At 40.6% G+C, this 18,336-nt stretch overlaps 1 protein-coding gene across 1 annotated transcript; it reads left to right on the plus strand.

The window, feature by feature from the left end:
- Positions 1–15,211: 15,211 nt before the first annotated feature.
- Positions 15,212–16,498, plus strand: GCNT1 (glucosaminyl (N-acetyl) transferase 1). Its single transcript, XM_052645425.1, has one exon. It carries the CDS (start codon positions 15,212–15,214, stop codon positions 16,496–16,498), a length of 1,287 nt encoding a protein of 428 aa, XP_052501385.1.
- Positions 16,499–18,336: the final 1,838 nt, after the last annotated feature.

Genomic DNA, 18,336 nt, shown 5'->3' on the forward strand with positions numbered 1-18,336 from the left:
AAAATGAACCTTAAGATACCTTTGAAATCTAAAATTTTATTTCTATGAAACTATGCTTTATTCAGTGCTCTCTTCAGTATTATAAACCACCCACTATTCATTTTTTTAAAAAGGAAAGAAAAAAAAAGTTTATTACTCTTCAGTCTGGAATTTTGAAGTGAACAATGAGACCCTTTATACTTATTTTGGAATGTAGTGGTGAGGAGGTTGAATATTCCTTCAAAAAACAAACTCTGTGTGTGTGTATGTCTGTATAAATAGATATATCTCTATTCAACTCTGATGAGGTCCACCTCTGCAAATGAACTTAGTACCATAGAGGATAGGTTTTTTGCATTTCACGTTTAGCTGTTACTTGTACTTGAAGGAAATTGGGATAATACTCTAGCCTTGTACGCAATAAGAAACACACTGGTCTTTGAGAGACAGCCAGACAGATGATCTTTGTTCTTTATCTCCAAGTTTTCATGGCATGAGACTAGGAAAGGTCTGTCTTTGTGTGTTCAAACCACCTGGGGTCACTCCTGCCTATACTCCTAACAAATTTCTCTTACTTGAAAAAGCCTCTTCTAAGTAACATTTTTGCCTAAATGTACACACCTACTGTAAAAGGTGTCAAGGTACAAGCCAGTGGCATCTTTTTAAAAATCATAACAGAGCTTAAAAAAAATAACCCTCAAGTATAAAACTGTGTCACAAATGGAGTCAGGGGAAATTCAGTGGCGTCAAGTATATTCAGAGTGTTGCACACCCATCTGCATTGTCCGTTTCTAGAACTTCTCATCATCCCGAACAGAAACTCTGTACTTACTGAACAATAACTTCTCCTCTCCCCCCCAGCTGCTGTAGTAACCTCTATTTTACTTTCCACCTCTGTGAATCTAATTACTCTCGGTACCCCTTGTAAGTGGAAGTATACAGTAATGTGTTTCTGTGACTGGCTCATTCATTTAACAAAGATGAATGTAGCATGTGTCAGAGTTTGATTCCTTCTGAAGGCTGAAGAATATTCCACTCTGTGTGTGCGTATATATATATATATATACGCACACACATACACACACACACACCCCTCGTTTTATCATTTGCTTTTCCTAATTGCTAATATAATGCACTAATTTTGATATTTTAGTACAGTCATGGACATTCTTTTGGCTTTTAAGGAGATGGATACAACTTGTATGGGTAAACCTATATATACTTCTACCACTAAATTGTAAATTTGAAGAGAAGTTGAATGAAGGATATTGAGAAACTATTGGTACCAACTGTGGTGGGATTAATGGGACTTTTTTTGCTGTGGAAAACACATGGTAGGCCTCAGGGGACACGTAATTGTAGAATCCTGTCTGAGTTGACCAGCTGTATTTCCCTGCACTCATTTCCTCGTGAGCTGGAGCCAGTGTCTTCAAGCTCTGCTTCTTTAGCCACAGGCCCACTCGGGCGGCCAGAGGGCACAGACAACAGAGTGAGAATGGGGCCCTCAGTCCATTCATTTTGATTCATTGTGTCTGGTGCTGCTGGTGCCCTATTTCTTTTTTGACTCCATGAATGTGTAACTCTAGGTTCTTAGAGAAAAGGACAAACCCAGGGCATTTATTAAGTTTTATTTCACTCTTTCAAGCTGTCATTGGGTATGTAAAGAGAGATCCAGATGAAGAACATTCAGAGGGTGTGTGTATAATAAAGGGTGTATGAGGAAAAGAAAGCGTTCAGAGAACATACAGATTAAGTCTACTCTGTGATCTCTGTGTACTTATTGTTTGCCATATATTCACAAAGGATATTTTCAGAACAGTATCTTGGTTCTTCCCAGGTTTCCTTCCTTTCTGGGGTTGAGCATTTTCATTATTACTGAGCAAAGCTCATTTGATGGATGGGATGGGAAGCCAGTCCAGGGAGGACAGAGCTGTGTTCCTGGAGCCAGGCTACCACCACTGCTCCTTCTGTGCTGGGCTTCTCCACAGCCTTCTGGGCTGCTTCTCAGGAGGACTTTTTATTATGAGTGAGAGTTTTAATCATTTGGGGTGGGTATGTGTCCCCTGTTTATCATCGCTCTTCTGATTTCTTCGCTGAAACCTGGCCTTTAGTTTCCACGAATGTGCTTAAACATCTACTCATTGTTGTGGTTCACTATAACTGAGAAACAGACTTCGTGTCATAATAGAATTTAAAAGAAGGTCCCTAGGGTTAAGGACGGAGAAGGCAATGGCACCCCACTCCAGTACTCTTGCCTGGAAAATCCCGTGGACGGAGGGGCCTGGTGGGCTGCAGTCCATGAGGTCGCTAAGAGTCGGACACGACTGAGCGACTTCACTTTCACTTTTCACTTTCATGCATTGGAGAAGGAAATGGCAACCCACTCCAGTGTTCTTGCCTGGAGAATCCCAGGGACAGGGGAGCCTGCTGGGCTGCTGTCTATGGGGTCGCACAGAGTTGGACACGACTGAAGCGACTTAGCAGCAGCAGCAGCAGCAGGGTTAAGGAACCTGAGTGGTACAACAGCTATTATTTCTTACCTTCCTCTTCTTGTTAAAGCTGCTTCTGTTACACATCACTATCTGGTCTTCCTTTCCGGCTTCCTTTGCTTCAGGCTTTCACTCCGTCAGCAAAATATTCTCTCTTATTTCCTAGTATCTAAATCCTACCCATTTTCAGGATTCAGGTGGGTTGCAATCGAGGAAGCCTCTGGGGATCCTTTCTTTTCCTCTAGAAGGACTTTAAGCTTTCCCCTCTGAAATAGTGCAGACTGGGGTGTATTTCATGGGTCCTGCCAAGCCTGTGTGCAGAAATGGTAGGTTTTAGTTATTGTTTTAGGCCATCAGCTGCCCAGCCTCAGGGGAGAAAGTGATGGCAATTGAGAAGATGAATACTATTTCCAGGCATGAATGAAATGCAAGAGTTATTTATTTAAATGACATTTTGTCATATAGTAGTGTAATGAGTAAGTGGAAAACATTTTCTGTAGAACTTTTCATGTCATTAATTCAGGCATGCGCGCCCTGTTACTCAGTCGTGTCCAACACTTTTGTGACCCTATGGACTGCAGCCTGCCAGGCTCCTCTGTCCATGTAATTTTCCAGGCAAGAATACTGGAGTGGGTTGCCGTTTCATACTTGTAATTCAGGCATGGAGAACCTTTTATTGATTTTTCTTCTGTAAATGACCACATGGATGAAACCTAGTTTTACTTAGTTTCATCTCATTTAAAATTAGGGACAGTCCTTTGAGACTTCCATTAATTTTATTTACTATGTACTTTAAAATTTTATATAATTATTAAATATGTTTTGATGTGAGTTAAACAGTTAATGAAGATATAAAAAGAAGGCAAAAATGGAAGAAAAGTTTTAATAATTGTTCTATTTACCAAGACTTGAGAATATGAATTTATACCAGTTATCTTTAAAAACTCATTGACTATCATAGCTCTTAATTTTATCACCACCTTTAAGACTAGAAAAATGTAGCTTTTATGTTAATCAAAGTTTATAAATGCACATTGTTTGAAAAAGCAGATATTTCCCCAAGAGTGTAACATCAAAGCTCTTAGACCTATCAAAGGTCTTAGATTTTACCCTACTTGAAAGCTAGCAAGTCTGTCAGTTTTCATGGATGCTTGCAGAAGACCTAAGACTCCTGGGCCAAACACAATGCATAGTTTACTATCTATAGCAATAACAGAGCAGAGTATCAGCATTTTTCATGTAGGTTCCTAAGTCCTAGTTCCCGCAGGGCAGTATGAACACAGCCAGGTGATAGTCTGCACAGAGTGGCTTGCATTACAGGGAAGGAACCCTGAGCTTAGGGAACCCGCATCTTTTATGGTGGGCCATAGAACATGCTTTCCCTTTGCTCCCAGAGATATTGCATTTATTATCCCAACAGTAAGCACACTGGCCCTTTGCTAGTGAGGGAAGCACTGTCTGTCTTTCAAGGCTGTTCACTGCACAAATAGCTTTAAAAAAAAACAGTCCAGACTGAAAAGGCAGTTAGTACCACATTTGCAAGATGTGCAGAAATATGAGGGACCCATGGACAGTTGTCTCTTAAAAAAAGTTGTAGTTATGAAAAATAATCCTTTCCCAGTGCCCCCAAAACTTCCTACTCCCTAGAACCCCAGTGTCCAATAAAAATAGGATGTGAGCCACGTTTAATTTTTTCTTTCTTCCTGTCTTTTTAATAACTCTTTTTTTTTTTCTCTTGCCCTCATGGCTTGCAGGATCTTAGTTTCCCAACCAGAGATTGAACCCATGCTCCCTGCAGTGAAAGTGCAGAGTCCTAAACACTGGACTGCCAGGGAATTTCCCCGAATAGTTTTGATTTGAGTTTAGTTGAATTCAAGGATGCAGAACTGACAGATAAAGAGTCCGTAGATGTGGAGTGCCGGCTGCATAATATAAACTTGGGGGGCTAGATTGTGTAGGTTTGAATGTTAGCTATTCCACTTACTAGCTTTGTGACTGATACTCTGATTTATAATCAATGTATATTTGTTAATCTGGTCCATTTCTGGCACAGAGCTCCTGTGAAACCCTTGGAATGTCCTAAGTGATGAGAGCAACAAAAATTGTCTGTTATGTTGATGAGGTGACCCTTGGATCCTACCTGAAGATGGGGGCTGGTTGCAGGAGGACCAACCAAGTGATTAGAGGGTTGGAACTTTCAGTCCCACCCCTTACATCCCTACCTCCCATCTCTGGGGAGGAGAGAGGATCTGGAGGTTGGGTCCCCCGATTGCCAGTGATTTAATCAATCGTGTTCATGTAATGAAACTTCCATAGAAACCCAAGACAGCTTGGTGCAAGTGTGGAGATTTGTAGAGTGGGGCTCTCAGAGCGTGGCAGCGCTGCATCTTTTCCCCATACCATGCCCTGTGCATCTCTTTCATCTGGATGTTCACCTGTATCCTTTATCATGTCTTTTTTATAATAAACCAGTAATCTACTTAGTAAAATGTTTGTTTGAGTTCTGTGAGATGCTCTAGCAAATTAATTGAACCTGGAGGAGGGGATTGTGGGAATTTCTGATTTTATAGTCTGAAGGTTAGACTTGGCAAGACTGAAATCTTAAACCATGAAATGGACACTGTCTCTGGTTAGATAGTGTCAGAATTCAGCTGACTTGTAAGACACCTGGTTGGTGTCTAGAGAATTGCTTGTTGGTATATTCCCCTTCAGTGGAATTTGGATAAGAACTCCTTTAGTGACCTTGGTAGCTATTTAACCTCTTTCTGCCTCAGTTTCCTCATCTGGAAAGTAGTGTCTTCTGTTTAGAGTTATCCTGAAGATCCTACGAGTTGTTTAGGTAAATCCTTTAGAAGAGCTCCTGGCACATATTAAGCATTCCAAAATACTGATACTCTTTTTATAATTACTGATGGGCTTTGTCTTTTGGTGGTGTGCTTCTTGCAATAGCCTGCTGAGAAGTTACATGCAACTTTGCATGTATGAAAATGCCTTTATTCTATGTTACATTGACAAACAGCCTGGCAGGTTATATAGAATTCTAGGTTGGAAATAGGTATGCATGTCACCTCCCTCTTGAACTTCCCTTCCACCTCCCATTCCTTTTCACCCCTCTTCCCTTCATTTTCGTCTTTCTCAGTGGAATGCCTGTTATTTGAATGTTGGACTTTCTGTATCAATTTTCTCATTTTCCATTTATCTTTCTGCTCCCCTGTCTTGGGGCTTTCCTTAACTTTAATTTCCGATTCTTCAATTGAATTTTTAATTTTAGCTATCATACTTTTGATTCCGAGAGCTCATTTTTATTCTCTGTTCCATTTTCTTAGTCTCTTGTTCTTGTTTCATGATTGCAATAGTTTCTCTTATGTCTTTGCTGATAAAAACCCTAGGATTTTTTCATCATCGCAGTTTTCATCTCTTGATCTTAATTTCTTCATGTGACAGAATATTTAATGGGTACAAATTCCTCCCATTGCAGTATCCGTGCCCCCTTGCAATGTGATTTTGCTTCCCTTCCCATCCAGAAGTAAAACCTTATTTCCTCTGGGATCATGGCAGGCCTCATGACTTTCTCTAATGGAATATAACAGATGTGATGTTGTGTATATTCTGCTGCTTAGCCCTTATGAGGCTTTGGAGCTGCTGGGCTCTCTTGGTATGCTGCCCTGAGGTGCCAGGTAAGGAATCTCGTCCAGCCTATACGTGATGAGAGGCACCCCAGCTAACATCGAGTACTGCATGCAGATGTGAACGAGCTATATGGAACCCTCCAATCTGGACAGTCCTCTATCTGCTTGTAGCTGCCTAGGTGAGCCCAGGTAACACCAGAAGGATTGCCCACCAATTCCAAAAGTAGTGAGATAATAAGTTGTTTTTATTTTCTGTCACTAAGGATTGTGGTTGATTATATGGAAATAGTTAACCTGATAACCTCCTCTGTTTTTTTCTGATCTCTTCTGTGTCATGAGCTTTTCTTGGATATCAAGTAGTTTTCTATTCTCTGAGGCTGAAGCCTGGAAGGTGTGTATGCCGGCCTGCCAGTATTCTGGAAATGAGGACCTTTGACTTAATTCCCTCATTTTCAGGTTGGTACTCCTGCCCTCATTTGTGCCTTGTGCCCTCCAGGTCAGATATTCTATTTCATATTTTCCAAAGTTTTCTGGTGGGGGTTAGGAAGGGTGTTCGCTGGATTATGAAGAATAGAGGGAAGGGTCTGGGAGTCTTAAGAGTCTTTTAAGTAGATTTTCACTCAGTGGAGTTTTACTCCACTTCGTGCTGCTTCCAGAGGAGTTTGTGTTGCCAACTCTGGAGTGTTTGGAGGGGAGGGATCGATGGCTGGTAGTGGGAGGGGAGGGCTTGGGGGACTGTGCTATAGATTGAGTGCTGCTCAGCTTTCTCTGCTGCCTGCTTCAAGGGTCAGCTTTCTGATATCTCCCAAGTCAGCTATCACTCCGTCCCTCTTGCAAAATTTTGGTGCCATTTCTTCAAGTTTTTTGAGGGGTTTAGTCATTTATTGGGGCTTCCCTGGTGGCTCAGATGATAAAGAATCTGCCTTAATTTTGGAGACCTGGGTTCAATGTCTGGGTTGGGAAGATCCTCGAGAGTAGGAAATGGCAACCCACTCCAGTATTCTTGCCTGGAGAATTCCATGGACAGGGGAGCCTGGTGGGCTACAGTCCATGGGGTCGCAAACAGTTGGGCACTGCTGAGCAACTAACACACAGACACAATCATTTATTATCATTTCATCTTTAAACAGTATGTTCTTCAGGCTGTACTCTCTAAGACAGGATAGTCCTTGCTCCAAGTGTAGAGAACTGGAGACAGAACTCTTCTCTGATATTCCAAAGGGAGAAAGGATAGGTGTTTAATTTCTAGCAGAGGAACTAGCTGACTTGAGAGAGAATTTATTCATTCAACAAACATAACTTAGTGATTCTCTGTGCCACCTTCTGTGCCTGATTCTAGGACATGAGGCTCCGAAGAAGGGAGACATGGGCCCTCTTTCCGTTTCCTCACATCATCTGGCTTTAATTCGTTGAGAAAGCACCCTTTCCCAAGGGGCACAGGAAATGTGGTCCAGTCTTATAGAAGGTCCCCTAGTGCCCTTGTTTCCTTAGCTGGATCCTGAGAAAACTCTAGGATGGATTCTAGGAGGCAGCAGCCTGAACTGTGGAGCTTGGAGCTGAGGTCCAGGGACCCAGAGAGCTTCTCCTGGTCAGTTTGGAGGGGCAGGCACTGTGGGGTCTCAGGAGTTCATTTTAACATGAACTCTCAGAGAAGCTAGGGAGCTCACCGCAGTGAGTCACAGCCAACAGCCAGATAGCGGAGACCACCCTCCAGGCAGTGCACAGCTGGAGGAGACAGAGATCAGGTGCCCCCAGGTGACTCGAGAGCATGGGGGTGCATGGGGCAAAAAGAACTGCAGTTGGCAAGTCCTCTGCCTTGGGATCTTACCTGCTTCCCACTCCTTCCCTTGGCCATGCTTTGGGGTGGCATTTAGGCCCCCTGGCTTGCGTCCCAGTCCTCGGAGATCTTACATGACCTTGGCATCGATCTCAGTAGTGGGCATTTAGCTCCTGTCACAGCCTCCAGAGACCTCGAGAACAATGGGACTTGGAGCATCTGCGAAATTGAGCTCCAGAGGAGTATCCAGTGGAGCTCGAGGGTGACTGAGCCTAGACTGAAAGCTTCCTGCTGCAGAAGGATGATGGGTCATGGACCCTGACATATCCATCAGCTATGCGTTTATGCAGACACACAGATGTATGCACATACTTAGTGTGGACACACACGTGTGTGTCTGTACTTTGTTGTGAAATATTTCCACTACTTAAAAAAATGGTACAATAGGCAACAGGCAGAAGTATTCTTATCTATAACAGTTTTATTTGGACTTAAACCAGAATTAACTTTGGTGGAAATTGTTGAAAAAAGAGTTTACCTTTTAAAATTCTACTCCTTTCTTCCATTATAGTTGACAGTTACGTCTGTCAGCTTTAACCTTCATAAAGGTTAACAAAGCTAACCAATGCAGAGCTCTTATTCTCTTTTTTTTTTTTCTCACTTTTTTGAACTTAATATTTTAAAAAAATGTATTTGACTGCACTGGGTCTTAGTTGTGTCACGCAGGAATCTTTGTTGTGGCATGCAGGAATCTTTGTTGCGGCGTGCAGGATCTTTAGTTGTGGCACGCAGGATCTAGTTCCCTGACCAGCGATTGAATCCCAGTGCCCCCCCGCCCCAGTGTTGAGAGCATGGAGTCATAGCCACTGAACTACCAGAGAAGTCCCTAATTTAATATTTTAATTGAAATATAGTTGATGTGTGATATTATCTAAGTTACAGGTGTGCAATATAGTGACCCACAATTTTTAAAGGTTATGCTCTATTTAAAGTTATTATAAGATATTGGCTATATTCCCTGTGTTGTACAGTGTATCCTTGTAGCTTACTTTTTACATAAGCATTTGTACTTCTTAATCCCTTGGGGATTCCCAAGTGGCTCAGTGATAAAAAATCTACCTGTCAAGCAGGAGCTGCAGGAATGTGGGTTCAATCCCTAGGTTGGGAGGATACCCTGGAGGAGGAAATGGCAACCCACTCCAGTACTGAGGGGAGAATCCCATGGGCCCCAGGAGCATCGTGGGCTACAGTCCATGGGGTTGCAGAAAGTCAGACATGACTGAATGAGTTTGCATGCATCTCTTAATCCTTACTCCTATGATGGCTCTCCCTTCTTCCCACTGGTAGCCAGTTATTTGTTGTCTGTATTTGTGAGTTTCTTTTTTGTTATACTCACTAGCTTGTTGCATTTTTTAGATTCCACATATAAGTGATGTCAGTATTTGTCTTCAACTTATTTCACTTAGCATGATGCCATCCAAGTCCGTCCATGTTGTTGCTAATGGCAGGGTTTCATTCTTTTTTATGGCTGAGAAATACACAAACACACCCCCACATCTTTATCTATTATCTGTTGATGGACACCGTCTCTGTCTAGGAGTCACAGGTGTAATTAGAGGCTGAACAAGAAGATTCTGATCATTTATGTATGTGAATTGTCATATAAATATGATAAATCCTTTTGCTTCCAAGTTCTGAATATGTTATATCATATTAATTTATAGTGAAACATATATTATTCCCCTTTCCCTCCCTCTTCCTGCTTTGTCTTTCTTTTTATTATTAAAAAGAAATTAATATATCCTAGCCACATTTAGCTCACTCTTTTACACATTTTTTTCATTGTCTTCTTTATTTTTTAGTTTATACATCTGAACCATGTGTTTATTTTCTTTTTGGCTGTTCTAGGTGATGGACAGGGAGGCTTGGCGTACTGCAATTCATGGGGTTGCAAAGAGTCGGACAAGACTGAGCAACTGAACTGAACTGAGGTCTTCATTGCTGTGAGCGGGCTTTCTCTAGTTGTGGCAAGGAGAGGCTACTGTTTGTTGTGGTGTAAGGGCTTCTCATTGCAGTGGCTTCTCTCGTTGTGGAGCACAGGCTTCAGTAGTTGTGGCATGCAGGCTTAGTTGCCCTGAGGCATGTGGAATTTTCCCAGACTGGGGCATTGAACACCTGTGTCCCCTACATTGGCAGGCGGATTCTTATCCATTGCACCGCAAGAGAAGTCCTTGTTGTCTTATTTATATGGTGATAGTTCTCTAGATTAAACTAACGTGTGATTGAGATGAATATCATCTTTTAGAATTGGATTCATTTTAAAATACAAAGGCATGTGCTAGTGATATCTAGTAGATTTTAATTTTTAAATGCCATTATAGCACTTTTTTTTTACATTGTGAAATCTTCTAATGTTTCTTACTTATTCCAAGCTGAAATCAGGATTTGATGCTCAGTGAGTTTTGGACTTCTCTTACATGCCTCTCCTTATCTGTTTATCACTGTGTAAACAAGCCTGCACTGAGTGGTACCCTTTCCCTCTACGTTATGTTTTTGATTAGCTCCTTACCATTTTGAGATGTTGAAGACAAAGAGCACTTGGGAGAAGAATAAAATTAGAAGGAGGCCTTTGCTTGGAACAGCAGTGTAATTCTAAACACCCAGCTGTGGCCAGTTATGTGATGCTGGGCAAAGTAAACAACCCCTATGTTTCAGCACCCATCTCTCCCATTGCTCTGTGCTCCTAATATTGTTCTATTGAATCTCAAGTGAAAAACAGTGTTTACATAATTAAGACTGGTGCTTTTCTGAGCCAACCCATGGACTGCATTGTGATATTTTTTTTCATCATTGTGTGATTCTAATTTCTTTGGGGTCAATAATAATTATCTCCCTATCCGCCTTTGCTTGCTTTCTTTTCAAAATAGTTATTACAGATTCACGCCCCAAACTCTGCCAGTTGTTTAAATGGGCTTTCAGTATGCTTATTCCCATCAGTTATTCCATCCATTTCATTTTCTTTCCATTCAGCATCTCTCCCACGGCCGTATGCTATGTTTGTCTGTTGGCCTGTTACACACACAGCCTAAGGTGTTCCTTTACTGTCATCCTGGTATTTCCTTTCTTTCCTTCTGGTGTTGTGATACAGTTTCTGATTCTGATGTTGTCCTCCTTGGCTTACAACATAGTTTTGATGGAGCTCATCAAAGTTCATTTCAGCTTCCTGAAAAAGGATGGAGAAGGGTAAATATTTTGAAGCATTTCTTCTCTTAATATGTAAAATGTTTTTATTTTATCCTTAATTTACATGGTAGTTCATCTAGTTTGAAGAATTCTCATCTGGAATTTAATTTCTTTTAGCACTTTGGAGGCATTGCTCCATTATCATCTGGCTTCTTTGTTTGGCTTTTATGAAATATGAAGACATTCTGCTTCTGAATCTTTTTCATGTGGTTTATCTCCACTCCCCGACCCCAGAAACCTACACAATACTCTTTTTCCCCAGTGTTCTGACATTTAGTGTTTAATAAGTACGTCTTGAAAGTGAAAGTCGCTCAGTCATGTCTGACTCTTTGTGACTCCATGGACTATTCAGAATTCTCTAGGTCAGAATATTGGAGTGGGTAATCTTTACCTTCTCCAGGGCATCTTTCCAACCCAGGGATCGAACCCAGGTCTCCTGCATTTCAGTCAGATTCTTTACCATCTGAGGTATAAGGAAGTCAAACCGGTTGTTCCATGTCCGGTTCTGTTGCTTCTTGACCTGCGTACAGATTTTTTAGGAGGCAGATAAGGTGGTTTGGCATTCCCATCTCTAAGAATTTTCCATGATTTGTTGTGATCCTCACAGTCAAAGCATAGTTAATGAAGCAGAAGTAGATGTTTTCCTGGAATTCTCTTGCTTTTTCTGTGATCCACCAGATGTTGGCAATTTGATCTCTAGTTCCTTTTCTAAATCCAGCTTGAACTTCTGGAAGTTCTTGGTTCATATATTGTTGAAGCCTAACTTGGAGATTTTGAGCGTGACCTCGATAGCATGTGAAATGAGTGCAATTGTGCAGTAGTTTGAACATTCTTTGGCATTGCCCCTTTTTGGGATTGGAATGAAAACTGACCTTTCCAGTCCTGTGGCCATGCTGAGTTCTCCAAATTTGGTGGCATATTGAGTGCAGCACTTTAATAGAATCATCTTTTAGGATTTGAAATAGCTCAACTGGAATTCCATCACCCCTGCTAGCTTTGTTTGTAGTGATGCTTTCTAAGGCCCATTGGACTTCACACTCCAGGATGTCTGGCTCTAGGCAAGTGATCACACCATCATGGTTATCCAGATCATTAAGATCTCTTTTTGTATAGTTCTTCTGTTTATTCTTGCCACATCTTCTTAATATCTTCTGCTTCTGTTAGGTCCATACTGTTTCTGTCCTTTATTGTGCCCATCTTTGCATGAAATGTTTCCTTGATATCTCTAATTTTCTTGATGAGATCTCTGGTCTTTCCCATTCTATTGTTTTCCTTTATTTCTTTGCATTGTTCACTTAGGAAGGCTTTCTTAAGTTTCCTTACTTTGTGATTCTTTGGAACTCTGCCTTCAGATGGGTGTATCTTTCCATTTTTCCTTTGCCTTTCACTTCTCTTCTTTTCTCAGCTATTTGTAAGGCCTCCTCAGACAACCATTTTGCCTTTTTTGCATTTCTTTTTCTTGTGGATAGTTTTGATCACTACCTCCTGTACAGTGTCATGAACCTCCGTCCATAATTCTTCAGGCTGTCTATCAGATCTAATCCCTTGAATCTCTTTGTCACTTCTACTCTGTAATCATAAGGGATTTGATTTAAGTCATATCTGAATGGCCTAGTGGTTTTCTCTACTTTCTTCAATTTAAAGTCTGAGTTTTACAATAAGGAGTTCATGATCTGAGCCATAGGCCACTCCTGGTCTTGTTTTTGCTGACCATATAGAGCTTCTCCATCTTTGACTACAAGGAATATGATCAGTCTGATTTCAGTATTGACCATCTGGTGATGTCCATGTGTAGAGTCTTCTCTTGTGTTGTTGTAAGAGGGTGTTTGCTATGACCACTGCATTCTCTTGGCAAAATTCTCTTAGTCTTTGTCCTGCTTCATTTTGTACTCCAAGTCCAAACTTCCCTGTTACTCCAGGTATCTCTTGACTTCTTTTGCATTCCAGTCCCCTGTGATGAAAAGGACATCATTTTTTGGTGTTAGTTCTAGAAGGTCTTGTAGGTCATCATAGAACCGTTTAGCTTCTTCGGCATTAGTGGTTGGGGCGTAATAGTTGGGGATGTCTTAATGGTTAAGATGCTTAACAGTATCTCTCAATGTTTGCTTTCCATTAAAGATTTGGAGTGGGGTAATAGACAAGACAGTTGAAAGAAGATGAGATTAGCAGCTAATTCATCTGTAGGATTGTCGTCAGTGGGCCAGTGAGCACTGGAAATTCTCACAGCAGGCATAGAGTATGTTGACTTTTCCAATCATATAGGACTATTAAGCTGTTCCTTGGCACACATTTTGGGAAGTGCTACCAGAGTTGTCTTTCAAAAAGTTCAACCTAAATTGCAGGATGTCTTCAAACCTTTAAAATGTTTATCCACAAATAGACTTTAAAAAAAAAAGACTGGGGAGAAGAAAATTTTAAGAGAGACATCAAGTAGTCATCATTTTGAAGAAAAAAGTGAATATGTCAAATTAGTAGACCAGTATGCTTTATGAGAGTATATGTATACTTACGTGGGCGTACGTATCTCTTCAAAAATTTTTCTTTTTGTTTCACATTTTTTTTTTTTTTTTTAAAAAAAGACTCATGGGACATAACACCACTACTGGATGCCTGGTACATTTAAGAAACCTGACTGCATGAGAAGCACTCTACATGGGCACAGAATGTTACCTGGAATCCGAGAACTAAATGATCCTGACTTTTCTTGATTTTAAATGGTAAAGTCTAAGTACTTTTTGTAATATTATTCTGTACTAATAATGGTCGATTATTTTTATTTGTATTATCAATATTCACAGATTATTTCCTAATTAAGCATTTAAAAATTCTAGTGCTAATTCTGGTGTTAAAAATTTTTCGAATCTATAAATCTGGTTTTGAGAGAGTTGATAGTATTTGACTTTCTTTGTTGGAACCAGTTGCCAAGTAATAAAATTGACTTTTGAGAATGAAACAGCATCTGTATGTTTGTAAACATTTTCCATAATAAAAGTGGGTTGGGCTCCTGGAATTTGAATACAAAGAGTCTTTCATAAGTTACAATTTGCATACGAGTGTTGTTTTTCAGCAAGGCTTAATTATTATAACCTGTTATAACCAGTGCAGGAAATACAAAGCTGTTTCTCTATTTTGGGTCATGTATATTTTCTCTTCCTCTGGTGCCTGGTATGGAACTGAACAAAGTGAGATCAACCCAAAACAGTTTCAAATCTGACCTGGTTTCACCTGAACTTTTCTGTTCCACTTTGAAAATCCAGTTGACCTGCTTTTCCTTCAGAGATTCTTAGCATCCACAGTCATTTCTGAACATATCCTTCAGTGGACCCCACTCCTAAGTTGATGAAGAGTAGAATGGATCTGAACTCTTCAAATATTTGGGGCTGCTGATGCCAACTGATGGACACTAATGGATGTGTCTGGAGAAACCCTGATTAGTAACAATTTCAAGGCAAGGGGTGCTAATTACCACTGGCCCAGGATCAAAAACTCACCAACTGAGACTTCCCTGGTGGTCCAATGGTTAAGACTTCGTGCTTCCACTCAGGGGGTGTAGTTCAATCTAAGATCCCACATGCTGTGCAATACAGCCAAAGAAAACAAAGAGCAACAATAACCCCTCCCTCCCCTGCAGAGTGAACACCAAAACTCGCCCTATGGAGAATTCAGTAATTACAGCTTAGGTCTTCAACTGTATTTTGCACCTCAATATACCTGAGAGGCAAAGTGTTGATTATAGGATATTCTAGCATATCCTTGTACTCAACTTTTTAAAAAAGATAATCTGGCATTAATACTAGAGATTATGGGTATCCTTTAACACTTTTCTCGGATTGACCCACTTTGTTTTTGTCTTCTGACCTCGTAGCAAAGAGGACAGCTTTTGAACCTGATGAGAAGATGTCATAAAAGATTCTATTTATATATGTGTGTGTACCCTTTCTATTTTTCTCTTAGTGCTATCATCCATTTCAAGATGCCTTTGCACTTTTGATAAATGCAAACTGACAAATCTCCAGACCACGACAGAGTGGAAATCAGTACTGCTTGAAGCCTGAAAGACTACTCTTAATAAAGCCAAGTCCCTAGTTGCTGAAATGCTGAGGAAGTTGTGGAGGAGGAAACTTTTTTCTTATCCCACTAAATACTGCTTCTTATTTCTTGCTTTTTCGGTGGTCACATTCACTGTTTTAAGAATTCATCAAAAGCCTGAATTTGTAAATTTTGGACATTTGGAGCTGTTTGAAGAGAATCCTAGTAGCAATGTTAATTGCACCAAAATTCTACAGGGTGATGTAGATGAAATCCAAAAGGTAAAGCTTGAGAGTCTAACAGTGAAATTTAAAAAGCGCACTCGATGGACAAACGATGACTATATAAACATGACTGGTGATTGCGCTTCTTTCATCAAGAAGCGCAAATATATTATAGAACCACTTAGTAAAGAAGAGGCGGAATTTCCAATAGCATATTCTATAGTGGTTCATCACAAAATTGAAATGCTTGACAGGCTCCTGAGGGCCATCTATATGCCTCAGAATTTCTATTGTATTCACGTGGATAGAAAATCAGAGAAATCCTTTTTGGCTGCAGCTGTTGGCATCGCATCCTGCTTCAGTAATGTCTTTGTCGCCAGTCAGCTGGAGAGCGTGGTGTATGCGTCCTGGAGCCGGGTTCAGGCTGACCTTAACTGCATGCAGGACCTCTACCGGATGAATGCAGGCTGGAAGTACTTGATAAATCTCTGCGGTATGGATTTTCCTATTAAAACCAACCTGGAAATTGTCAGGAAGCTCAAGCTGTTGATGGGCGAGAACAACCTAGAAACGGAGAGAATGCCATCCCATAAGAAAGAAAGGTGGAAAAAGCATTATGAAGTCGTGAATGGAAAGCTGACAAACATGGGGACTGACAAAATACATCCACCTCTTGAAACACCTCTGTTTTCAGGCAGTGCCTATTTCGTGGTCAGTAGGGAGTATGTGGAGTACGTGCTCCAGAACCAAAATATCCAAAAGTTTATGGAGTGGGCAAAAGACACATACAGCCCAGATGAGTATCTCTGGGCCACTATTCAGAGGATCCCCGAAGTCCCGGGGTCATTGTCCTTAAGCCAAAAGTATGACATGTCTGACATGCAAGCGATTGCCAGGTTTGTTAAATGGCAGTACTTTGAAGGAGACGTTTCCAAGGGCGCCCCCTACCCGCCGTGCAGCGGCGTCCACGTGCGCTCTGTGTGCGTTTTCGGAGCTGGTGATTTGAACTGGCTGTTGCACGTGCACCACTTGTTTGCCAACAAATTCGACACGGACATCGACCTCTTTGCCATCCAGTGTTTGGATGAGCATCTGAGGCATAAAGCCCTGGAGACGTTAAAACCCTAAATGTTGTAGGCGATTTTAGAAATATTAATAAGGAGGCAGGAGATATACCCCCATTTGATTCTTGCGCCTCCAGAATCCAACTGGATTCTTCAAGCCAGAGAAGCAACACAGTTTCTGCAGAGCAGGGTCAATTAGAAAGGCTGTATCCTTAAGCCTGTACTTACAGTTAATGAGACACTGGGGCAGGTTGCAAGGCATTGTAGGGGAAGGTAGCTGGGGAAGAGGCTGAAGGCAAGCTAGCCTTTTAAAGAGCTCAGGGACTTTAAACTCTTTTAAGATTTGACTTGTGCCAAAATTACTTGGAGAGCTTTAAATATGAGGGGTTTTCCTGATTTGAATAGATTTATAGCAATAACCCAATTGGGATATAATTTATCTTGTAGATTATGTTTGTTGAAAAAGAAATTTGACTTTATTCTAAATGACCTTGTAAATGATTGACTTTCTGCTGTTACTTTGAGCTATGTTGTGTATCTATATATGCCATCTCAGGGAACTTGAAAAAAATGGGCTTGACTGAATGTGAATATTTCTCATTTTTGTTTTTAACAATGTATATGTGTTTTTAAAAGACAAAAAGAAACAGTTTCTAGTTTAGTTGATTCTGTGAATCATCTTAGGTTACTTAAGAAGTTAAGGTATCTTGGGCTGTTATAGTGTCTACAGAGTAACACCCAATTTTTTCAGATATGTCTCTCTCCTCCTCCTCCAGTCTCCCCACACTCTGCTATCCAGATGTATATAAACTAGTTTTCATAGTGACCCATATTACAGCCTCAGTTCTCTTATGTTTGGTAGTAATTGGCCTGTAGAACTAAGAAAGGGTGAAGAGTCATATGAGTGTTAAAAAGCAGCAATCTGTACTATCCCCAGAAATTAAGGATATTGCTCTTTGGATCAGCGTGTGTCCATGCTCCAGACTCTTGCATCCAGCTGCCACTTCTGTCACCCTTTGAAAGGAACTGGCTTCCCCCACTTCTTATTTCTTCAAGTTACCGGCCCAGTGGTTAGTCCTTAGCTCTTGCATTGTAAGTTCCCTTCTCTCTCAGAACCTATGAGGAGGGGAAAGATGTGCTGCTGTACCCACCTAGTGTGCTTGAAGGCCTGGGAATCCTAAAGAGGAACACTAGGTCTGAGACAGATTGTCTCAGTATTGATATTATTTTTAGCATATAGTTTTTACTCTTTTAGCATATACTTTTCACCAAAAGACAGATTTGTGGTTGCTATTGCTATCTCATATCTAAAAGTAAATGAAGATTTTTTAAAAAGCACCAACTTGCACTTTTTCTAAGGTGATAGCATTCAGCCAAAGATCTAATAGGACATAGGAAGTTTTTATCATTACCTGAGGTGTCAAAAAAGAATTAAATTCATGAACTTTATTGTTAAAACTTAGCCAACTTAAATAGTATATGGGAAGTTCATAATATCACACAGTGTTCAGGCATTCAGCTGAGAAAACATTTTATTCCATAGAGTTAGGAAAGTTTTATCTTACAGAGAGATTTGTTATACCAACCCTCCTGAATGAAAGTTTCACACTTTGGGAGACTATCATTTGTAAACGTGCAAGTCAGTGGATTGCTGTGGTTTGCATGATTTAACATGGCAGCCAGTGTTGGACCAAGAAAAATATACCCACATTGAAAATTCAAGATGTGATGTCAATGAGGGCATTATATGCATAGCGTTCTGTCTCTGTTGACTTCTAAACCAACTTGTTCTTTTAATGCATGTCGCATGTCTCTCATGCTCTCTTTTAGAAGAAAAGTTTTATCTGTGAGTTGTGCCTTAAAAAAAAAAAACTCTAAAACTCGTGATTTTCGGTGACATAC

Source organism: Budorcas taxicolor, chromosome 8 (genome assembly GCF_023091745.1).
Source record: "Budorcas taxicolor isolate Tak-1 chromosome 8, Takin1.1, whole genome shotgun sequence".
Lineage (NCBI taxonomy): Eukaryota > Metazoa > Chordata > Mammalia > Artiodactyla > Bovidae > Budorcas > Budorcas taxicolor.

Coding starts and splice junctions, on each gene's coding strand:
- GCNT1 (XM_052645425.1), top strand. CDS start 15,212: ATGCTGAGGAAGTTGTGGAGGAGGAAACTTTTTTCTTATCCCACTAAA.